The sequence below is a fragment of the Mustela nigripes genome, chromosome 3 (genome assembly GCF_022355385.1).
Source record: "Mustela nigripes isolate SB6536 chromosome 3, MUSNIG.SB6536, whole genome shotgun sequence".
NCBI classification, from domain to species: Eukaryota; Metazoa; Chordata; class Mammalia; order Carnivora; family Mustelidae; genus Mustela; species Mustela nigripes.
This window is the reverse complement of record NC_081559.1, coordinates 55,685,548-55,711,104: the sequence shown is the minus strand read 5'-3', so window position 1 is coordinate 55,711,104 and position 25,557 is coordinate 55,685,548. Positions and strand designations below refer to the sequence as shown.

The 25,557-nt window shown below is 37.2% G+C and overlaps 1 protein-coding gene across 8 annotated transcripts in view; it reads left to right on the top strand.

The window, feature by feature from the left end:
- The window catches only part of WDSUB1 (WD repeat, sterile alpha motif and U-box domain containing 1), a 49,842-nt gene that overhangs the window by 14,537 nt on the left and 9,748 nt on the right, over positions 1–25,557 (top strand). For 7 of the 8 annotated variants that reach the window (XM_059394048.1, XM_059394045.1, XM_059394046.1 and 4 more), the window contains 5 exons: positions 7,152–7,185; positions 8,506–8,546; positions 8,627–8,733; positions 9,589–9,765; positions 15,645–15,785. In XM_059394048.1, the coding sequence (XP_059250031.1) occupies positions 7,152–7,185; positions 8,506–8,546; positions 8,627–8,733; positions 9,589–9,765; positions 15,645–15,785 (500 nt within the window). The remainder of the gene's footprint in view (positions 1–7,151; positions 7,186–8,505; positions 8,547–8,626; positions 8,734–9,588; positions 9,766–15,644; positions 15,786–25,557) is intronic. The other variant, XM_059394047.1, reaches the window with a different exon arrangement.

The following is a 25,557-nucleotide window of genomic DNA, read 5'->3' as shown; positions in this document are numbered from 1 at the left end:
TGTAACTTTTTGATTTCTAGTTCTCTGTTAAAAATCTTAACATTGGCTTTATTTTTCAAGACTTTGTTCTGTAAAGCAATTGGTTTGGTACACAGTAGCATGGTTCAATTACTTTGTATTCTCTTTGTATACTTTGGTATATTTTCTCCTTGCTGCCATTGGATTTTCTCACCAATGCCTGTTTGATATCACAGGCCACATATTCATGTCTCTTCATAAGCAGCTTTTGTTCCAGCCAAGATATTCAGACTCCTAACAATCATTTAAAGTATTCTGGACTAAGCTTGATTGTTCTTTTCCTATATGTTCCAATTCTTGCCAAATAATAAGCCAAAAAATTAGTTATGTTGCCATTATTTTAGATATGAGTCTTTTATCTCAAAAGATGAAAATGGTTCATCATAAAAAACCAAGTATATTAAAAAAAAAAGCAAGTATAGTAACTCTCTTTTGATAGAATTGAAGTCAGTGAAAGTTTAAAGAAAGTTGGATTTTCTTCTGTTGTTTTGGAGGATATATTGTGCATTTCACTCTTAAGCGTTTAAGTGACAAAATGATAATATGAAATTCAGCAAGTATTTATGACTGTCTTATGTGTCCAAGTCTCTGCCAGTTGCATTACAGCATATAAAAGGAAGTAAAAGACAGTGTGCCCTTGGAGATGTTTTAATTCTGTATCCTGATGTTCACTGGAAGATCTGACATGCCTTTGCCTTCTAAATCTTAAAAGAAGTGTTAGGTGAAACTCAGTAGAGTTTTTATGTTATGAAAACTATTTGTTATTTTAAAATGCTATTTTATAGCATTATAATTCCTTATTAGCTTGTTTGTCAATTGTAATTAACATGTTAACTAAAATTTACCTTTTTCAGTCATTGTGGATAAATATTATTTTGCATTATTACATACCTTTTGGTATATGGTATCGCTGTAGGTCACATATATTTTTTCTGAATAGTCTTAATTCATTTGAATAAATACATAGGCAAGTGAATGGGTTGGAAATGTAAGATGGTGAAATATAAACATTTAGTTTTTTAGGGAAATTGGGAGATATCCCACTTAAATCCCACTTTAAATCCCACTTCATGAGTAGGTAAAGAACAGGTTCATTGGTCAGTGATAGATTCCATTTATGACTAAAGGTATTGGTGAGGTGGAATGGATACATATGCTAAAGAGGGAGACAGTGGGAAAAAGTGAGTAGAATAAAAGATACTTGAATACAAGGGGCTACATAGGAAAAATGAATTGACAACAGAATGGGATTATACATCAGGTGTGCAAAGGAAGTTGTATGGGGCACAGATATAGGGTAACCATGTAAAAGGCATCATGGAATTTGTGCGGATATGGGAGGATTGGGAAACTAAAGGGGGATTCCAAGAGGCAGGAAATTCTTGAGTGGATTAAAATATATGATAAATATTGGGGCACCTGGGTGGCTCAGTGGGTTAAAGCCTCTGCCTTCAGCTCAGGTCATAATCCCAGGGTCCTGGGATCGAGTCCCACATCGGGCTCTCTGCTCAGTGGGGAGCCTGCTTCCTCCTATCTCTCTCTGCCTGTCTCTCTGCCTACTTGCGATCTGTCAAATAAATAAATAAAATCTTAAAAAAAAAGTATGATAAATATAAAGAGGAGTAAGGAGAATTGAGACAGGAAAAATAGATGGTAGAGATGATAGAGAACTAGGATGTTATTACTTTGTATAGATTTAGGAAAATGAAACTTTCAAAGCAATTCTAATATGCATTGCGCAGCTACGGGAGATGCATGCTAAAGGTGAAGTACAGAAATGGAACCATTATTTAGGTCAGTGGTTCTCCTATGTTTTGATCTTAGGATTCTTTGAAGTTCTAGTTGGAAGTTATTGAAGACCTCAAGGAGCTTTTGCCTATGAGTTATATATATTGTTATTTACTGAAAATAAAGTTGAGATAATTCTAAAATATTTTTAATTCATTGAAAAAAAATTCAATGCATGGCAACATTTTTCCTTAGGGAAAATAAAAAAATAGAAGAGTGGATTGTTTTATTTTTTAAAATCTCTTCAGTATCTGGGCTAGCAAAACATAGATGGGTTCTCATATCTGCTTCACATGTTCCATTAGCTCTCAGAGCGATGATGGCATCACATACATCATGGAGCAAAATATGCAGGAAATTCTTTCTTCCATCTTTCTCTGCATCTCTCCTCTAATAACCTCCTCTAGCCTCTTAGCAGAACTTGTCTTTTGTTCCACCCTACTTCTCTTGATCAACCAGATAAAACGAACGTTAATATATATCATCTTTCAGGCAGAAAGATGAGTCTTCATAATTCAAATAGGTCTGCTTCTTTCCATAAATTCTCAGTTTTAGTAGCTAGGATTTCTTGGAAAGCAGTTTTAAAATGCCCATTGTTAGAGTTTTAAGAGTTTGATAAATAACATCCTCTTTTCTTCTTCTTGAGCCAAAAACCAGTAAGAGAGAAATAGAAGACAGACCGGGTAACATGACGGTAGTTCTGCAGCTGAGCTGCTCACCTGCTCTCAGGCACCTTGGACCATTGCAGACTCCTCTGCAGGGGCAGATCAGATAAAGCAACATACAGAAGGGCCTGGGCCACATGACCTAGCATCTTCCCCCAAACTTTGTAGTAATTTGTCATTCTTTTTTCTGCTAACCAGGTGAGGGAGAAGAGAGGCCAGAAACCTTAGTCCCAAAAGTGGGAAGTGTCCCTTCTCATCCCAATAAGAAGTCTGTTTATATTTTATCTATTTTATAACCGTGAAGGATAGAGTTTTATTGTCATGAACTTGGAGTGGCTTTACAAGCAACCTTCTCTTGCTCACTAATGACTAGCATGAGGAACTTAAGATCACTTTTCCAAATCTCAAATCATCTTTTCCCCCCATCTCTTTATAACATTGTTCATAATCCTATAGAAAAGATCAGTTCATTTAGTAGCCTAAAGGTACATGATGCTGTTTATTATGGAGGGTTATTAGATATCTCATTGCTTGAAATTAGGTGTCTTATGAAAGCTTTAGTGAAATTTGAATAGCTGTGTCACCTGCTTTATATGTTCTTAGGCTAAAAATGTCAGGGTATGTTCCCATTATGAATCACTTTTTATTTTAATACATTCATGGGGGATGATGATCTAGGAAGTGTAAAGTCCAAAAACTTGTGTTTTAGGATCACATAGAACTGAGTTTTCATCCCAGCCCTTCTACTTCCTAGCCATGTGACCTTGAGCAAATTCTAATTCCACATCTTATCTCAGCTTCACTTCTCTGATTTATAAAATGGGGAAAATAATAATACATTCCTAATAAGATTGTTCTGAAGCTTAAATAAGAAAATGCAGGCAAAGCATTTATTATTGGGAGGCATAATAATTGTTCAGTACATGATTATTAAATGTTATATTTATTTTTTTTTTCAAGATTTTATTTTTTTGACAGACAGTGATCACAAGTATGCAGAGAGGCAGGCAGAGAGAGAGGAGGAAGCAGGCTTCCCGCTAAGCAGAGAGCCCAATGAGGGGCTCGATGCCAGGACCCTGGGATCATGACCTGAGCCGAAGGCAGAGGCTTTAACCCACTGAGCCACCCAGGTGCCCCATATTTATTATTTTTTATGTAATCTAAAAAATTGGACATTTTCTGATTTCTGCTTTTTCTGAGTTTTAGCCATTGACCGATCCTAAGGGGGGATTATAAAACAGCTGTTTGAAATTTACCATGGTCATTCAGAAAGAGTTGTTGAGGACTTGTGTTGTAGCATCCTCTATATAAAGCCCTTGGGGGTAATAGTTCTTTCAGGTCTCAGTCTGAGGAATTGATGTCTCTTTTCCAAGCTTTGGGGTTTGTGTTTCTATCTTATATGGTGTTAAAAGATCATGTTTTCTTTTTTGAATTGCTGTTGAAGAAGCTCAAAACCAAAATTGCAGCCCTCCTGTAGCAGGGTGGACTGGATTTTATGATGTGTGTTCTGGACAATGCATTTTTTTAAAGATTTTATTTTTTTGAGAGAGAGTGAGTGAGTGTGAGTGGTGGGGGAGGGGAATAAGAGAGAGAAAGGTACAGGCAGACTCTCATTGAGGGTGGAGCCCGATCCCATGAATCCTGAGACCATGACCTGAGCTATCATCAAGAGTCTGACATGTAACCGACTGAGCCTCTCCAGGCACCTGTTGGACACTAAATTTTAACCTTCATTTCTCTTGTCCACTTCGTCTTGGTATTGTCTTCCTCTCTAGTCTCTCAGATAATTTTTACCTTGTTTTTGCTACATCTTTGTAAGAGGCTGCAAATACTTTCTGAATGAGAGAAACATAGGTAGATATATTTAAAATGAAAATCTTTAAACCTTAGGAATACACTTGCCCTAAAGAAATGTTGGTAATTTGGGACGCCTGGGTGGCTCAGTTGGTTAAGCAGCTGCCTTCGGCTCAGGTCATGGTCCCAGCGTCCTGGGATCGAGTCCCACATCGGGCTCCTTGCTCCGTGGGGAGCCTGCTTCTCCCTCTGACTCTGCCTTCCACTCTGTCTGCCTGTGCTCGCTCTCACTCGCTCTCTCTCTGACAAATAAATAAATAAAATCTTTAAAAAAAAAAAAAAAAAAAAAAGAAATGTTGGTAATTTCATTTGATTAGCCTCTTCTCTCTCTCTCTTTTTTTTTTTTTTTAAGATTTTATTTATTTTCTTGACAGAGAGACTCAGTGAGAGAGGGAGCACAAGCAGGGGGACTGGGAGAGGGAGAGAAGCTGGGTCCCCAATGAGCAGTGAGCCCGATGTGGAGCTCAGGAGAGCAGACCCTTAACAACTGAGCCACCCAGGCAACCCTGATTAGCTTTTTGGCTATTGTATAAAGCTAGTTTAGGCCAAAATGCTTTAGGTGGCTGCCCAATGTTAGTTACTGTAGTATCATGGATCACCCATGAGTCTATGGTTATACGCTCTTCCGTATCAGCCACATAACATATGTGTTGTTGCTCTCTCCCAGTATCAATGTAGATATAATTGACATACTTACAGTCTTGAATGAGCAGTGTTGAGGTTTTAGAGTGCCACAGAACTGAAGAAATGGAGTATCAAAAGGCGTGTATACTAATGCCTCCTTTATAAGGAAATGTGGGGTTAAAGCAACAGGGCAGACTGTGGTGGAATATGGATACTGAAAAGTTGGGGTAAGATTTACATGAAGTAGGCAGGAAATGTATAACGAAACAGTTGGACTTCTTGTGTGGTGTTGGTTCAGGTTCAATTTAGGAAATATTTTGAAGTTTTATATTGTTTGAGTGGTTTCATAGTATTTTATTTTGTGTCTGTTTACACTGGCTCTGTTATTCTTCTAGTCTTTCAAACTCCAACCTCAAATATTAAAAACTATTTTTTTTCTCAAAGCCTAATTTCCTTCCCCCAAGTCTAATCTGTTATCAAATCCTATTGTATCTTTTCTTTGAATCCCATGACCAAATTAGAGACTATAGGAGGTGAGTTGACAAACTTTTTTATCTCCCAGAGTTCACAGATCTTCGTTTATGATTTCCATTCTTCTTGCCTGGATTCATTAGACTTTTAGGAATTCTTCATCTTTGGCCTTTTGTTTCTCGGATTCATTTTTATACCTCCATAGCAAGTGGCCCTGTTCCATTGCCATCAGAGCTGGCTCTCTGTTGCCTACCAGACTGTCCAAATTTCTTGGGTGCTTTGTGTTCTTTTGTTTGTTTTGTTTTGTTTTGTTCTAGTCTATTTTTGGCCTTATTGCTTGCTGTTCCCATAGTGGACCTTGCTTATTGCCCTAATTTCTGTCTTCGCAGTATACGGTGCTCGTAAAGATTACTAATGGTGATCCATCTCTTCAAGTGTTACAGTATTAGGATGAGTTAGGGTTTGGGTTTTTATATCATTAAAAGAAATCATGTAGAGTTCATATCAAATTTAGAATTATAATGTTCAAAAAAAGGAGTCACAAGATGTGTGTGTGTGTGTGTGTGTGTGTGTGTGTAGAGAGAGATTAGTAATTAAGCCATGGTCATGGTCATATCATTGATAAAGAATAGTGCTGTCTGAAACCAAACCCAAGAAACAAGTACTGTTGACCCTTGAACAACATAGGTTTGAACTGCGTGGGCTTACTTATATGCAGATTTTTTGATACAGTACAGTATTTTTTCTTAAGATTTTAAGATTTTCTCTAGCTTTATTGTAAGTAGACAATATTGAATATATATAACATACAAAATATGTGTTAATTGATTGCTCGTTATTGGTAAGGCTTCCAGTGAACAGGAGGCTTAGTAGTAGTCAGGTTTTCGGAGGGTCAGAAGTTATACAAGGATTTTCAACCACTTAGGGAAGGGGCTCAATGCCCTGAATCCTTGCATTGTTCAAGGATCAACTATAATAGCTTTCCCTTGTAGTGGGTGTTCCCTTTGAGTTATTAACCCGATATGGAATTGTGTCTTATTTATACATCATAAATACTTACTCTTTTTATGGCTAGATGGTATAAATAGCATATGTGACTGTTTATTGAAGTTCGTAATTTTCATATAAATTTCATATATGGCATGTAATTTTTTGAATAAAATGTCATACATAGGAACAAGAAGAGGCTGAATTCTAAATATTTGCACAACAGGGGCACCTGGGTGGCTCAGTCAGCTAAGTGTTGGGCTTCAGCTCTGGTCATGATCTCAGGGTCATGGGATCAAGCCCCCCATCGTATTGGGCTCCCCACTCAGTGGGGAGTCTGCTTCACCTGCTGCCCCCTCAACTTATGCACGTGCATTCTCTCTCTCAAATAAATAAAATCTCTTAAAAATAAATGTTTACAGGGCACCTGGGTGGCTCAGTGGGTTAATAAGCCTCTGCCTTCGGTTCAGGTCATGATCTCAGGGTCCTGGGATCGAGCCCTGCATGTCTGCTCAGTATGGAGCCTGCTTCCCTCTCTCTCTCTCTCTCTCTGTCTCTGCCTGCTTCTCTGCCTACTTGTGATCTCTGTCAAATAAATAAATAAAATCTTTTTAAAAAGTTTGCATATCAATATCTCAGTCTTTTCTAAAAAAGTTACTTAAATGATTTAAAAATACTAATTAATAAATGCTGTACTATGTGTTTATAGAACTTCTCATCCATAATTTCCTTTTTCTTTTAAAGATCAGTGGATAAGTCTGTCATAATATATGATACTGTAAGTATTTCAGAATTTTTTGTGTGTGTGATGTGTGTAAAATACGTTTATTAGGCTACTGAACTAAAAATTTAATTCGGCAAGATAAACAAAATGTATCCTTTTTTCGAGTGCCTAAGAGTATACATTTTAAGAAATGGTAAGATAGTTACATAGGTTAAGATACAGGTTCTGGGACAAGACAGATGTTTAATCTGATCAAAGAAAATTGATAGATTTATAGAGCACCTATATCCAAAAGAACAAAATATCATTTCAAATTGATTATTCTTAAATTTTTATAGGTTTCCATAATAGCAAAGGATAAATGTTTACCCCGGATTGTGGAAGTACACTCTTGTAAGCTGAAAGTGGCCTACTGCTGGCAGAGTTCTGGCTGGGTTTAGAGTATAAGGAAGAGTAGGATTTAACTGACTTGGGAAAATGCGAGGTTTTGATAGACCCATCTGAATAAAGACCAGGGTTGCACAAATATGAAGAAAAATGCATGTTTTATATTATAAGTGAAGATGTGGTTGATGAAAATACTCTCCAAGAGAGAATGGAGAATGTTGAATGGAGCCTTATAATGATGAATTCAGGCCACAGCTGTGCCAGCAAATGAAACAGATGTAAATCATCCAAGTGTAGTGGGTCAAGCAAGGAATCTGTTAGTCCTCCACATGAAAAGTTCAAATCACTTGAGCACTCTGGCAGGAGATGGGCAAGAATCCTCAAACTGAGTGAAGTAGATCCTGAATATTTCTTAAGAAATTGTCATGAGATTTTACAAGAATAGCTATAACATTAAATTTTCTCCATTAAATATGTATGAGTCTCAGTTAAATACAACTAATTGTACACCTGAAATGAATATAATACTGTATATTAATTATACTTCACTTTTTAAAAATTAATGAAATAAATATGTCTAGATGCTAGATGGCCAGCTAAGTATACTCAGAATCTAAGTGACTAATTTCTACTCACTGGTTCTGCAGTGGATGCAAGTCAAATGTCCTAGCGAAAATACAGATCATTTCCTGTAACAGATGTTTCAGGTTACTATGAGTAAATTCAAGTAAGTCAGCAAAAGCCGAGAGTGTTTTACACTAAATTTCTAGGAAGATAGTCAGCAGGCAACAGTGCTAACTATTGAGAAGGAGTGAAGTAAGTACTTGATAATATTATTAGTTATAGCTGCTGTCCTCTTTCTGTTGGGTAAAGTGTTAGCTTACATATGTGACTAATAATAATATTAAAACACAGCATATAAACCATTTATGTCAGTAACTCTACTCTTGTTCAAGTAAATATAAAGCTGTTTTTACTGTTTTTCAGAATACTGAGAGTATACTTCACACATTGACTCAGCACACCAGGTCTGATCTTAACCTCATTTTGCATTAATATAATTAAAAAATTAGTCTGAGGATGTATAATAGTTGTTTTTGTTAACTAGGTATGTCACAAGTTGTGCCTTTGCACCCAGTACTCCTTTACTTGCTACTGGTTCAATGGACAAAACAGTGAACATCTGGCAGTTTGATCTGGAGACACCTTGCCAAGGTTAGTAAGGGCATCATATTTAACCCATTTCAACCCACTCAACACTAAAATTTTAAATTCCATAATTTTTTGGCAAATTATTCTCCTTTTTCCTCAGGATAAAGTATACACCCAAATTTAATATAATTTAAAAATAATTTTAGAGAAGCCAGTGTTTAAAGTAGTTGGCCTGTGTTAAAACTGTTGGTAAGTGCTTTTTGGTGCACATTCATGGATATCATACCTCCCATAGTTTTGTAAGCTATTCATTTGCACTGCATACTATTTTTTCAGGAAAATACAGCCTGGGAAAAAATAGAAATCACAGTTTTAAACTTGTTTATTTTATTTTTGGCCTCATCAAATAATGTTGATACATAATTTAGGAGTTTTATTTTTATCACTGCCAGAATTTAAGAAATAGTGGTGCTGATATTCAGATGATAGAGCACATCGAGTACTCTTGCTGATAGGAGGTTTTTGGTATTTGTTTTGTTTTGTTTACAGTAGGCTCTGCGTGCAGCATGGAGCCTAATACAGGCTTGAACTCATGACCTGAGGTCAAGACCTGAGCCAGCCCTTAAATGATGGAGCCATCCCAGCGCTCAGACATGAGTTTTATATAATAAAAAAGAATTATTTTTCTGGAGTGAAAAGAAAAAGTTTCAAATGAAGAGTATTTAATATAGCATTAAATAATGCTATAATTATACATAGTATCATTTGATTTTTTTTAATTTCTTAAAAGAATATTAAAGTGGCAAAACACAGATTTAAGGAAATTTCAATTACTTTTTAATTCCTGGGATATTTATGAAGGAAGTACTTTTCTTTATTGTTATTTTACCTGCCTTTTTGTCGATTTGTTTTTAAAAGCAAGGAGCATGGAAGATCAAGTGAAGTTTACTGAAGATTGGTCAGAGGAAGATGTCTCAGTGTGGCTTTGTGCACAAGGTTTAAGTGACCTTGTTGCTATTTTCAAAATGAATAACATTGATGGAAGAGAACTGTTGAATCTCACCAAAGAAAGTCTGGCTGATGATTTGAAAATTGGTAAGATTAGTGGAAGATAGGCAGTCTTTTTTTTTTTTCTTTTTCCCAAGATCTTATTTATTTATTGGACAGAGAGAGCATAAAATTAGGCAGAGAGGCAGGTAGAGGGAGAGGGAGAAGCAGGCTCCCTGCTGAGCAGAGAGCCCGATGCAGGCCTCAATTCCAGGACCCTGAGATCATGACCTGAGCAGAAGACAGATGCTTAACCAACTGAGCCACCCCAGAAGTCCCAAGATAGGTGGCCTTAAAAGTGACTTAATAGGGACGCCTGGGTGGCTCAGTTGGTTGAGCAGCTGCCTTTGGCTCAGGTCATGATCCCAGCGTCCTGGGATCGGGTCCCACGTCGGGCTCCTTGCTCCACTGGGAGCCTGCTTCTCCCTCTGACTCTGCCTTCCATTCTGCCTGTGCTCGCTCTCGCTCTCTCTCTGACAAATAAATAAATAAAATCTTTAAAAAAAAAAAAAAAGTGACTTAATAATTTACTTTGAGATTCGTTTTAATTGTATTAATAGTCCTCTTAATATTCTGGCATAGTAATTATTCCAGTATATATCTTTGTAGGGAAGGACAGTATATTTTTATTAGATTATGGAGTGTTTCATTAAAGCGACCATGTAACTAATTTTAAAAATGTATATATTTTAAAACTTGAGATAAAACTCACTCTTTTGTAAGTGTACAGTGGAGTGACTTTTAGTACATCCATAGAGTTGTACAGCCATCGCCACTGCCTAATTCCAGAACATTTAATATATTCAGAAAGAAACCTCATGGCCATGAGCAGTCACTCCTCTTTCCCTTTCTCTCTAGCCCCTGGCAGCCATGAACCTGCATTCTGTCTCGAAGGATTTGCCTCCTCTTGACATTTCATAGAGTGGATCATACAATATGTGGCCTTGTCTGACCTCCTGCTTAGCATGTTTTCAAGATTCATCCATGCCATAGCATATAGTTAATACTTCATTTCTTTTTTCTTTTTTTTTTTTTAAAGATTTTATTTATTTATTTGACAGACAGAGATCACAAGTAGGCAGAGAGGCAGTCAGAGAGAGAGAGAGAGAGGGAAGCAGGCTTCCTGCGGAGCAGGGAGCCCGATGCGGGGCTCGATCCCAGGACCCTGAGATCATGACCCGAGCCGAAGGCAGCAGCCCAAACCACTGAGCCACCCAGGTGCCCCAATACTTCATTTCTTTTTATGACTGTTTTAACTCTATGGATTTATCACTTTTTGCTTATCCATTTATCTGTTGATTGAATTTAGAATGCTTCCAATTTAGCCATTACAAATAATGCTGCCCTGAACGTTTGCATACAAGTTTTTGTGTGGTAATGTTTCCAGTTTTCCTGGGTATATAATTAGGAGTGGAACTGGTGGGTCATGTAGTAACTCAGTGCTGACATTTGAAAGACTGCTGGGCTCTTTTCAAAGCTGGCTCTTTTCCGTTCTTACCAGCTCTATAGGAAGATCTCAGTTTCTCTGTGTCCTCCTCAACACTTGTTTTAATTACAGCCTTCCTAGTGGTTTCTTATTCTGGTTTCAACGTACATTTCCTGGTGACTGGTGATATTGAACATGTTTCCATGTGCTTGTTAGCTATTTGTAGATCTTTGTAGAAATGTCTATCAAGATCCTTTGGCCATTTGAAGAACTGGATTTTCTTTTTTATTGTTTATATAAATTTGGATATAAGACTTAACAGACATATGATTTGTAAATATTTCCTTTTGGACACTTAATTGACGGAGCCACGTAGGCACCCCCACACTGTGTTAATTACTGTGGCTTTGTAGTAGGTTTTGTTTTAAGATTTTATTTATTTATTTGAGAGGAAAGAGTGAGTGAGAGTGAGCACAAGCTGGGGAAGGCACAGGGGGAGAGGGAGGAACAGAATCCTCCCTGACCAGGAAGCCTGAAATGGGACTCAATCCCAGGACCCCCTGGGATAGTGACCTGTGCTGAAGGCAGATGTTTAACTGACTGAGCCACCAAGGCACCCTGTAATAGGTATTAAAATTGAAAAGCGTATGTCCTCCATCTTTTTTTTTTCTCTCCAAGATTTATTTTGCTACTCTGGGTTCCTTGCATTTCCATATGAATTTTGGAATCAACTTGGCAGTTTCTGTTTCAAAAAAAAAAGGGGGGGGGCACCTGACTTTTGAAAATTTTAAATTTTTAAATTTATTTAAAAAGATTTTATTTATTTATTTGACAGAGATCACAAGTAAGCAGAGAGGCAGGCTCCCCACTGAGCAGAGAGCCGATGTGGGGCTTTATTCCAAGGTCCTGGGATCATGACCTGAGCCAAAGGCAGAGGCTTTAACCCACTGAGCCACCCATGTGCCCCATAAATTTTTTTTTTTTTTAAGATTTTTTCTTTATTTATCTGACAGAGATCACAAGCAGGCAGAGTGGCAGGCAGAGAGAGAGGAGGAAGCAGGCTCCCTGCAGCGCAGAGAGCCCAATGCGGGGCTCGATCCCAGGACCCTGGGATCATGACCTGAGCCGAAGGCAGAGGCTTAACCCACTGAGCCACTCAGGTGCCCCCCCATGAATTTTTTTTAAGTTTTAATTTAAATTCCAGTTAGCATGCAGTGTAATATTAGTTTCAGGTGTACAGTATAGTGATCCAGCACTTCCCATACAATACTTAATGCTCATCACAAGTGTCCTCCTTAAAAAGCCACCTATTCTGGTATGAATTATATTGACTCTTGTGAGTTAATTTGGTGATTATTGTCATCTTTTTTTTTTTTTTTTTTTTTGATTATTGTCATCTTAATATTAAGTCTTGCAATCCATAAGCACAGGACCTTTTTTTTTTTTTTTTTTTTTTAAAGGGGGCACGGTGGAGGGGGGGGGAGAGAGTTTTTTTTTTTTTTTTTTTTTAAGATTTTTTCTTTATCAGAGAGAGCACAAGCAGGGGGACTGGCAGAGGGAGAAGCAGGCTTCCCGCTGAGCAGAGTCATCTAATTTCAGAACTTTTTTTTTTTAAGATTTTATTTATTTGACAGAGATCTTAAGTAGGCAAAGAGGCAGGCACAGAGAGGGGGGAAGCAGGCTTCCCATGGAGCAGAGCGCCTGTTGTGGGGCTCGATCCCAGGACCCCTAGGATCATGACTTGAGCCAAAGGCAGAGGCTTAACCCACTGAGCCACCGAGGCGCCCCCAGAACATTTTTATCCCCTCAAAAGAACCTTGTTCTCAGGGCACTTGAGTGGCTCAGTGGGCGGAGTGGCTGCCTTCAGCTTGGGTCCTGATCCCAGGGTCCTGGGATTGAGTCCCATGTCAGGCTCCTTGCTTGGTGGGGAGCCTGCTTCTCTCTCTCCCTCTGCCTTCTGCTCCCCTACTGTCTCTTTCTGTCAAATAAATAAATAAAATATTTTTTTAAAAAAGAACCTCATTGTCTTTATCTAGCCCTGGCAACCACTAATCTACTTTGTCTTTATGGGTTGGCCTGTTTTGGACATTTCTTTTAAGTGGAACCATTAGTGGGTGCCCTTTATATCTGGCTTCTTTTAGGTAACGTAGTGCTTTCAAGGTTTGTCCATGTTTTGTATGTGTAAGTACTTCAGTGTGTGAGGTTTCCAGTTTCTTCACCTCCTTTTCAACACGTGTTATTACCTGTTGTCTTGATTAGACAACATGTGAAGTGGTACTAGATCATGGTTTGGATATGTACTTACCTAATGATACAGAGCATCTTTTCAAGTGCCGATTGGCCATTTATAGATCTTCTTTGCAGAAATATCTGTTTAGATGCTTTGCTCTTTTTAAATTGATTTATTTGTCTTTTTATTGTTGAGTTGTAGGAGTTGTTGATATATTCTGGTTACTAGATCTTATCAAAAATAGTTTGAAGTCTTAGTGTCACGCTCTAATAAAAATAATACCACAGGGCGCCTGGGTGGCTCAGTTGGTTAACAGACTGCCTTCAGTTCAGGTCATGATCCCAGAGTCCCGGGATCGAGTCCCGCATTGGGCTCCCTGCTTGGCGGGGAGTCTGCCTCTCCCTCTGACCTTACCCCTCTCGAGTGTGCGCGCACACTTTCTCTCTCTCTCTCTCTCATTCTCTCCCTCTTAAATAAATAAAAATCTTTAAAAATAATAATAATACCACAAACTACTATTAACATACTGTAATAAAATCTTAATGGGAAAGCTTGGGAAAATAAGATACCCATAATGAGGAGTTAAATAACAACAAAAAAATTAAAACCATTTTAAAGTACAGTATTATCTTTCCTTACATGGTAAATATAGCATGTGAATGTATTTAAATATCTTGGAATCTTATGGCTTTTTAAGAAAGTTAACAGAATGATGGTTTGTCAGATAGTTGTGTTCTCAGGCCATACTGTGAAAGCCATTTTTGTATCTCTAATAACTTATTTCCTATATAATTTACTCTTTCCTCCTTAAAGTGGGTGATAGAATATAGGGTTTTTGGGGGGTTTTTTTGTGTGTGTTTTTTTAAGGTCTGCTGCATTTAGCATCTTCACTGGTTGATTTCTCATTCCTCTCTCATAATAAATCTTTACCTTATCATGCAGAAGCACTTGACAGTGTAAAGCGGTAATTTTGGATTTCAACAGAGGGTGTTTGAAAACATAAAAGCAGCATAGTAAAAACAATTAATAGCAATAGAATTATATTCTGATAAAGAATAAGAAATTTTTGGATTTAATTAATGGTTTGAAATCATTTTTGAAGGATGAGTCTCAGGGTTAGTAGTTAGAATCATTTTAAACTTCAGTGAAATAAGTTTCAGAACTATCAGTCCAAGCCAAAATTGAAATGTAATTTAATTTCTGTGGTAGTTTAATAGCAGAATTAGGAAAATCATTATTATGAATGGAGACATTAATGTTAACATTCTATATAGTAAATTAAGGAATTTGTTTCATGTTTAAGATTTTAAAAGTTAGTAAATTGAACAAACAATAAATTATTAAATAAATAGACTAGGGCATTTATTTTTTCCACATCATTCTGAAATATTTTAAAGTTCTAGGGCACCTTGGTGGTTCAGTTGGTTAAGTGTCTGACTCTTCATTTTAGCTCAGGTATGATCTCACGGTCATGAGATCAAGCCCCATGTTGCACTCCATACTGGGTGTGGAGCCTGCTTAAGATTCTCTCTCTCCCTCTTCCTCTGCCCCTACCACCCATGTGTGCTTGTATTCTCTCTCTTTTTCTCTCAAAATGAGTAAATATTTAAATAAAAATGTGAACAGCTAATAACATTAAACCTCCTAAAATTATACTAAACTTCCTGAAATTAAAATTTAAAATAATTTTTAAAACTTGATAAAAGTAAAAATATGAATGAGTGAAACGTGTGTGTATAGTCTTAGACAAACAGATAAGCTTTTTTTATGATTGTGTTTCATATGAGATCAGCAAATATATCTAGTTTCAGAAATTTTTTAAATATGGAATTTTTACATTATTAAACTGAAGATCTTTAAAAATAACTGTTAGGAAATTTTTTGTTTAAACAAAGTAACCAATAATAATGAACCTTTTCTGATTTTATATAGTTTATCAGTATTCAACAGTCTGAAATTCTCCAGTCTTCAGAATAAAGTTATGTAGAATAAACTCTCCATTAGTTGCTGATTTATTCTAGCCCCACGGTATTCTGTACTACAAAGATTAAAGATTTTATAAAGAAAACAGTTCTGTGTGGTAAAACGGTATGTCTGAAGATTTTTGGTTGTAATAGATACGATCTGTTTGCTGGAGACTTGCATAGAGGTTACCCAGTGCTTCTCCCACCCTAACAGAATCTCCTCCCACCCTAACAGAATCTCCCCCCCCCCCCCCCCCCCCCCCACCCCCCCCCCCCCCCCCAACAAACCCCCCCCCCCCCCCCCCAGAATCTCTAGGGCTGCGGAGTAAAGTTCTAAGGAAAATTGAAGAGCTCAGGACAAAGGTGAAAACCCTTTCTTCTGGAATTCCTGACGAGTTTCTCTGCCCAATAACTAGGGAGCTTATGAAAGATCCTGTCATTGCATCAGGTATGTGTGATGCTTTTCTAAGTTTCAGGGCAAATGTGCAAATGAAAAAATAATGTAGGTATTTCACAGGAGTATGTTTAAATATGGAAAATTTTAAAAATCTCTCTTACAGATCATAAGTAGTTTTTTTTAACTCCTTTGATCCGAGGTAAACTAGTGAACATTATATATTAATAAAATTAGATGAAGTAGGTTTGGATGAGATTAGAGACAAAGGGGTAAGTTTAACAAGCTTTACTTGTGAAAGGTGCTTTTGGTTACAAGAATGCAAGGTAAAAAAGAAAAAAAAGAATGCAAGGTAAAATACTGTTTTTGAGATAGACTGTTGAGATCTCTTATGTTTATTTTATCATGAATTTAAACAACCTTATAGAAATAAGACTTAAAGATTATAAATTGTATCTTTCCACATTAATTTCTAACCTTTGTCAGTAGGCACAGACATACATACAAACAGACATAAAGTACAACTATGTACTTTACATAGTTGTAATCAGTAAATCCATATTATGTTTTTAAAAATGTTTCTGTAAAACAGTATACATTTCTAAATACCAATTTAGGCTACATAATTTTCCATTTTTATTCCACTGTGGCTCTATGCTACATTTTGACTCCTACAAACACATACGTGTACCAGATAGTGGAAATCTTTATATTGTAAATAGCATTGCAATGATATCTTGGTATTTCTTTTTTTCTGTTACCCATTACTTAGGGTTATTTTTATGGCATGTGTGCCCCAAAGCAGAATTAACCAATCAGAATATTTTGTGAACATGAAAAAGAGCGGTTTTGATCATTTTCATTAGAATATTCAGTGGACATCTGAAAAGTGTGGTCTTTCCCCATTTTGTAGTCTTGGCACCCTTGTTGAAGAGCATTTCACTACATATGTGAGGGTTTATTTCTGGGCTGTTGTGTCCCATTGGTCTGTATGTTTGTCTTTACGCAAGTACCATGCTTTTTTGATTACTATAGCTGTGTAATATGTTTTGAAATCAGGAAGTATAAGGCTTCCAGCTTTGTTATTTCTCAGGATTGTTTTAGCTCTTTAGGATACTTTGGGATTTGCTTATGACTTTCATTATGGGTTTTCCTATTCCTGTAAAAAGTGGCATTGGGATTTTGATGGAGATTGTATTGAAACTGTAGATGACTTTAGTTAAGTACAGACAATTTAACAATATTAACTCTTCCGATCCATGAATAGGATGCCTTTCCATTTATTTGTATCTTCTTTTACTTCTTTCCAGTGTTTTGTAGTTTTCAGTATAAAAGAATTTTCATCAGAATGGTGTTTAATCTATTGATAATTCAGAATGGACAGCTCCAACTCATGAATATCACACAGCTTTCCCTTTTCTTTTTTACGTCTTGTTTACATTCTGTTAGCAGTGCTTTGTGTTTCAGTGTATAGGATTTGCACACACTTTGCTAATACTGTCCTTAGGTATTTAGTATTTTTAGAAAAAAGATTTTAATTCCTAATTCTTCATTGTTTGATATTTCACAGTTGATTCTATAGATTGACTTTGTATTCTGTGATGTTGCTTTAGTTTTATTAGTAATTATACTAATATAGATCCTTTTACTTGATTTTCTTCATACATGATCATGTTACCTGCAAGTAGACATTTGTATTTCCAGTCTGTGCCTTCCTCCACCCCTACCTCTTGTCCTGTTTCTTGTTATGTTGGCTAGGATTTGCAATACAGTGTTGAAAAGAAGTGGTGGGAATTCCTTAATCTGCTTTTAAGGGGGAAGTAACGCAGTTCAGTTCAGTCTTTCTCCATTAAGCATGACGTAAGCTGCCTTCTATCAAGTTAAAGAAGTTCTCTTCTGTCTCGTTGCTGATAGTATATAAAATGCTTATCCACTGAAATCAGATGGTTTTTCTCTTTTATCCTTTAGTATGATAGATTACTATATTAGTTCCCTGTTGCTGTCATAACAAATCACCACAAAATGAGTAGTGCAACATTTCTGTAGGTCAGAGGTCCAGTACATTCTCACAGGCAAAAGTCAAGGTATTGGCAGGTTCTGTTCCTTGCTCGAGGCTCTAGGGAAGAATCCATTTCTTGCTCATTTAGGTTGTTGGTAGAGGCCAGTGCCTTGTGATTTTAGGACTGAGGCCCCTCTTTTTTTGCCGACTATAAGCTGAGGGCTGTTCTCGCTTGTGGTAGGCAGAATGATGGCTCCCTGAGGATGTCCATGTCCTAGAGCCTCAGAGCCTATCAGTGTTAAATGGCCAAAAGGGCTTTGCAGGTGCGATTAAGGATCTTGAGATGGAGGAGTTCCCTGTATTATCAGGTAGACCCAGTGTAATCATGAGGATCTTTGTAAGGGAAACAAAGGAAGCAGGAGAGTCGGTCAGAGGAGAGGTGACAACAGAAGAGGTTGAAGCGATAAGGACCATGAGCTAAGGAATTCAGGCAGCCTCTAGAAGCTAATAAAGACCAGGAAACAGATTCTCCCTTTGAGCCTTCAGAAAGAATACCATCATACCGACACCTTGATTTTTAATGCAATGAAACTGATTTCGTATTTCTGATCTTCAGAACTTTAAGATAATAAGTTGTATTAAGTCACTAAATTTGCAGTAATTTGTTACAGAGGCAATAGGAAACTAATACAGTGACTCCTTTTTCCAGCGTCAAACCTAATATCTCCTTGTATCACATTGCATCTCTTTGACTCACTTTCCTCTTCCTCTTCTACTTTCAAGAACTATGGTAAGATACTTTCCTGTCTTAAAATCAGCTGATTAGTGACCTCAGTTCCTTGGCAAGCTTAATTCTCTTTTGCCGTGTTAACATAGTCAAAGATTCCAGGATTAGGAAGTAGACATGTTTGTGGGTCATTATTATGCCTAACAAAATTACATTCATTGATTTTTTTTTATTGTGGTAATATACAAATACATAAAATCATTTAAACAGTTTTTGAGTATATAGTTTAATGGTATTGAATTTATTCTGGATAGCTCATATAAGGAGAGTCATGCAATATTTGTCCTTTTCTATTGACTTACTTGGCATAATGTCTTCAGGATTCATCCACATTGTATCATGTGTCACAATTGCTTTTCTTTTTAAGGCCAAAAATATTCCATTGTATGTTTATACCATACCTGGTATATACATCCAACCGTGGACATGTGAGTTTTTTTTGTTTTTTTGTTTTTTACCACCTTTTGGCTATAGTGAATAATGCTACTGTGGATATGGGTATACAAATATCTGCTCAAGTCCCTGCCTTCAGTTCTCTTGGGGTATATACCCAGAAGTTGAATTGTCTGGTCATATAGTACTTGTGTATTTATTTTCTTGAGGAACCACTCTACTACCTTCACAGTGGCTGCACCATTTTACATTCCCACCAGCAGTTCACAGGGGTTCCACTTTTTCTACATCCTTGCTCATACTCATTGCTTTTTAGTTTTTGTTTGCTTTATAATAGTCATCCTGATGGGTTTAGGTGGTATCTCATTTGGGTTTTGATTTGCTTTCCCCTAGTGACTGGGATGTTGAGTTTCTTAGGTACTTATTGGCCATTTTCTATATCTTCTTTGGGGAAATATCTATTTAAGTCCTTTACCATTTTTTAATTTTTTTTTTGTTGTTGTTGTTGTTGAGATGTAGGAGTTCTTTATATATTCTGGATATTCCTTATCAGATATGATTTATAGGTATTTCTCCCATTCCACAGATTACCTTTTCACTCTGTTATAGGGCCTTTTGATACACAAAAGTTAATTTTGATGAAGTCCAGTTTTTTTTTAAATTGCATGTGCTTTTGGGATCATATTCATAGGATATCCTTAGCAACTCCAGTGTCATGAAGCATTCCCCCTATGTTTTCTTTTAAGTGTTTTATTGCTTTAGTTTCTACATTTGAGTTTTTGTTTCATTTGAGTTAATTTTTATATCTCACGTACTTATCCTTTTGTACGCAGATATCCACTTTTCCAGCACCATTTGTTAAAGAGACTGTTCTTCCGCCGTTGAATGGTCTTGGCACCCTTGTTGAAAACACTAGGCTATATATTGGGGGGTTAATTCCGTATTCTCTTGGGCTGCATAGCTACCTTTATGCCGTACCACCACTTTGGTTACTGTGGTTTCGTATATAGTAACTTTTGAAATCAGGAAATGGGAGTCTTCCAACTTTTTCTTTGAGATTGCTTTGGTTCTTCAGGATCTCTTGCAATTCCATATGAATTGTAGGATGGATTTTTCTATTCCTTCAAAAAAATGTCTTTTGCATTTTGAGAGGAATTGTGATGGGGATCACAGTTCCCATGGACTCTTTAATTGCTTTGAGTAGTATGGGAATTTTAACCATTGTCTTCCAGCCCATGACTACAGAATTTCCTTCCTCTGTGTCTTTAATTTCTTATAGCGATGTTCTATAGTTTTCAACATACAAGTCTTTTCTCTCCTTCCTTAAGTTAGTCTTTAAATCTTTTTGATGCTGTTTGTAAATGGAATTTTCCTAATTTCCTTTTTGGATTCTTCATTGTCAGTGTATAGAACCACAGCTGGTTTCTGTATGTTGATTTTGTATCTTGCCACTTTGCTGAATTGATTTTAGAACTTTTTTTTGTGGACTCTCTAGGGTTTGGCTTCTTCACTTATTGCTGGATTTGATATGCTAATATTTTCAGTATTTTTATATCTGTGTTCATAAGAGATATTGGAGTTTTCTTTGTAGGAGAGTCTCCTAGTAGGAGATTTGAATTACGAATTCAAATAGAGCTTTTAATAGGTTACTTCATCAAATTAGATTTCTTTAAAAAAAAAAAAAGATTTTATTTATTTATTTGACAGACAGAGATCACAAGTAGGCAGAGAGAGAGAGGAGGAAGCAGGCTCTCCACTGAGCAGAGAGCCCGATGTGGGGCTTGATCCCAGGACCCTGGGATCATGACCTGAGCTGAAGGCAGAGGCTTTAACCCACTGAGCCACCCAGGTGCCCCTCAAATTAGATTTCTGAGTATTCTCTCGGAGGTTTGCATTTTCTATTACTTTTAAGATATTCTTGTTGGCATCATTTTAGTGTATTTTATGTTGAATTGTATCATTTGTTTTAATCTTGATTCTCTTGTTTTTTGTTTATAATTGCATGGTATTTTTCTTTCAGTCTACTTTATTTTTTCAAGATTTTATTTATCCATTTGACAGAGATCACAAGTAGGCAGAGAGGTAGGCAGAGAGAGAGGAGGAAGCAGGCTCCTCGCCGAGCAGAGAGCCCGATGCAGGGTTCGATCGCAGGACCCCGGGATCATGACCCAACCTGAAGGCAGAGGCTTTGAGCCACCCAGGAACCCCTCTTTCAGTCTTCTTTTAAAACAAACAGTATACATCTTGAATTTTCACATAATCTTTCACCAAGGGTAACACATTGCCTAACTTTTAACATTATAGATGGATAAAAATGCTCTTCTGATTAAGTTTATCTAAATTGAATCATAAACTGTGTCTTTTGGGGGGTCTCACTTTTTGCCTTAAGCATAGTTTGTGTGATTTATCCATGCTGTTTATCCAGCACAGTAATTTATTAATCTTTCTGTGTAAATATACTACAAACAATCTATTCTATCATTACTGCCTGCTGTGGACTTTTATCTTTTTCTTTAGTGAATACACAGGTGCATTGTTATTGGGTATATTCCAGAGATTAGATCTGTACAGCCTGTTACCCAGAGCGGCTGAAGCAGCTTATAACCCCTCCCGGAGTATGTAAGAATTCTAGTTGCTCCCTAGCCTTATGTTTAGTACTGCCTGTGTCTTTCAAGATTCACATGCAGTTCTAAAAGAATAACAGATCCTGTACACTTTGCCCAGTTATTCTGCTAGCATTTTCCTGGGGTTTGTGCAGTCCTGCATCTGCTCTTTGTTGTCTGAGTATTCACCTTCAGTCAGGTTTTTTGTTTGTTTAAGATTTTATTTATTTATTTGACAGAGATTTCAAGTATGTAGAGAGGCAGGCAGAGAGAGAAGAGGAAGCAAGCTCCCTGCTGAGCAGAGAGCCCTATGCAGGGTTCAATCCCAGGACCCCGGGATCATGACCTGAGCCAAACGCAGAGGCTTTAACCCACTGAGCCACCCAGGTGCCCCAAGTTTGTTTGTTTTTAAGATTTATTTATTTGATGGAGGAGCAGAGAGCCCCACATGGGACTCAATCCTAGGACCCCGGGATCATGACCTGAGCTGAAGGCAGATACTTAACTGACTGAGCCACCCAGGTGCCGCACCCTCAATCAAGTAGTACCTGTGGAGCTTCCTTACCCATGCAGGAAGAGGGCATATAGCTCCAGAGAGGTGCTGGGCTTGCTTTGCCCATTTTCCAGGACAACAGGGGGACTGAGCAAGTTTTTTTCTTCAACAAAGATAAAATAAATTCAGAGCCCAGGCCAGTGGGCTTATATTTCCTACCTGAACCTTTCATAAGGGTGAAGCCACTTGAACCTGGAAGTCAGATATACATGTAAAACAATGTTTCTTTTAGTCACATATCTAAGTATAATATAGCAAGATATTTGGGGGTTTAATTGGCTTGATTACCAGAAATGAAAGTCTAAGAAACAAATCTTTTAATAGGTATCATTTCTTTGGTGTTTTACCAAAGAAATGAACCTGTGCACCAGAGTATATTAAATTATTAAATACTGCTTATTTCCTAGAACTACTAGAACTACCTGCTGGTACAGTTCTTGATTTATGCACTCGGTATCTTGGGTTATAGCAAAAGTCAAATGGTACTGTTTGGATAAAAAAATTTTATGGAAGGATTTAAAACCAAGTCAATTTTAAAAAGTAGTAAAAACAAGCAAACTTGTAAAAAATTGTCATTTTGCTCTTCTAGCCACACCTTTGATTTAAATAAGCTAACTCTAGTTGTAGTAAATTTCATGCTTGAATTTTTCAAGGAGCCAGGAGTGTCATTTTTATTATTAGTTATTAGTTATAATAATGCTTTGTGCCCTTTCATTTATACATGAAAGACTGTGTATGTGGAGATGGGAAAGGGTCTTTACTTCGGAGCTCTGATAATCCCTCTTACTGCTCTGAAAGGAGATTTAGTAGAACAGTGTGAAACTTTATATATCATTAGCAATGCTATAGATCCAATCCAAATTCCTGCTTTTCCTGTTTGGCAAATATTTGTTACCAGCAGAAAACTGTTGGTTAAAGAATCACTATTTTATAATACCATGAAAAGCTGATATTGAAGTATATGTGAAATATGGGCAGTGTAACTGACTTTGATATAGTAGGAAACCTGCCCCTACCTCCATAGACTGATTTGACATTTTATTCACTACCACCACCCAAGAAACCAACAATCTGCAAGCAGGGAAGGAAAACTTATTCACTTGTGGGAATTCAGTTAAAGATGATAAGATGCTCTAATAGTATGGTAAAAGGGAGAGTAGAGAATATGAAAAGCCTATTTGAAGTTTTAATTATTTTCTTGGTCTCTTTTTTAAAAGATTTTACTTATTTGAGAGAGTGAGTACAAGAGGGACAAGCAGACTCCCCACTGAGCGGGGAGCCCAGCGTGGGGCTCAGTCTCAGGACCCTGGGATTATGTCCTGTGCTGCAGGCAGACACCCAGCTGAGCCATCCAGGCGCTGTTCTTGGTCTCTTTTTAGAAGATACTAGGATAAAGGTAATTAGCGGATCAAAAATAGCTCTCTAAGCACTAAAATTGATGAAACCAGCTCCTATAGTGAAAGTTTATTTTATGTGATATATAAAAAAGAATGATAAATATTACCAGTTTATCGTTCCATAATTCTGTAGTTTGGTTTTAACTCCTCCATAAAGAGTAAAAAGATTTGAGATTAGCTAACAAAGCACAATACAACCTAAAGGATTCAGGAAGGCTAGAAATAAAAGGATAGGTAAACATGACACAATTGCAAGTAAAAATGAAGAAGGGGGTTACATACATGTCTGTAAAAATAGAATTCAGACCCCCCCCAATTTTTTTAAGACACACACAGGAAAATACTATGTAACACCGAAGACCACAGTTTTCAGGGAAGATGGCTATTACTAGCTGTGCAGTTTCAGACACTTCAAAAGCACAGTAATAGGCTTGATCATATCTCTCAGTTTAAAATAGATCTATGTACCAAACCCTGAGCATTCAAAATAGAAAGTACATGTTTTTAACAGATATGAGACATTCATAAATATTAACCATATTTAAGCAACAGACACTACCAGAACTAACACAAAAACTGGGGCCCTTTCACCTGGAAAGTAAAAAACATTCTATTAGATTTATCTAGCCTGGTGGCAAATGAATTAACTATTACTGAATTCTTAATATCCCACATAATAATAATATTAACATGGACATTATCATTAATGGGCCAATGTAATATAAGATTAAGGTTCGTTATACTCAACCTTTCATAAAATAAAAATTGAGTATATTTTCCTACTTGCTATTCTTACAATTCAACAGACCAATTAAAAAATAGACCTTTCTCCATAAGAAATATACAAATGCCCAATAAGCACTAGAAAAGATGTACAGTATCATCACGGAAATTAAAATCAAAACCACATTGAGATACCACTTGATACCTACTAGGAAGACTACAATCTAACATGTGTTAGAAGGATTTGCAGAAACATTGCAAGTGGCAATGTGAAATGGTACAGCTACTGTTGAAAATAGTTACCATGTGGTGTAGCAATTGTACTCTGAGATATATATCCAAAAGAATTGAAAACATTCATCCAAAAAGTTGTATATCAATGCTCAAAGTAGTCTTATTGCTAAGAGCCAGAAAGTGGAAATAACCCTAATGTCCTATCACTGAATGAATAAAATGTGGTATATACAAAGGAATGTTAATCAGCTGTAAGAAGGAACAAATACTTGCACATGCTATGTGGATGAACCTTGAAAATGTTCTGCTAAGTGCAAGAAGCCAGACACCAAAGGCCACATAGTGTATGATTCTATTTACAGGAAGTGTCCAGAACAGGCAGATGTAGAAAGAAAGTAGATTTGTGGTTGGCAGGAGAGGGGAGGTTGAATGCTCTGGGGTACAGGGTTTCTTTATGGAGTAATAAAAATTGGTATAATTCAGAGTTGTACAACCATCACCATTAAGAATCTGAACTGTAGGGGCACCCGGGTGGCTCAGTGCGTTAAAGCCTCTGCCTTCGGCTTAGGTCATGATCCTAGGGTCCTGGGATTGAGCCCCGCATCAGGCTCTCTGCTTAGCGGGGACCCTGCTCCCCCCTCACTCTCTGCCTGCCTCTCTGCCTACTTGTCATCTCTGTCTGTCAAATAAATTAAAATTTTAAAAAATCCTAAAAAAAATCTGAATTGTATACTAAAAAGGGTAGATTTTATGTCAACTGTATCTCAAAAGAGAAAGGCACTAACTGTATCTGCAGAAATCATCTACCATCTCTAGGACTCCAGGGAACAAAAGGAAGTTGAGGTTATCAGAACCTCCCATGAACCAGAATTTAGGTCTTTAAGAAGGGGTAGCTTCCGGCTGGTCTTTCTAAAGTGGGGAAGGATAAGACAAATTTGGGCAGTACCTTCAAGGAAGCAAAGCAGAAAACCTGCAGAGTATAACCAGCCTCCCCTGCCAGATGAAGGGCCATGGCTAGGCACAACACTGGTAGGAGTCTTCACTGTTTTTTCCTTCTTCTAGAGGAATCCAATTGCAAGATCTAACAAGGAGCCAGGTGTAAAGCCAAAAAGTGGTTTGCATTATCCTGGCTCCAGA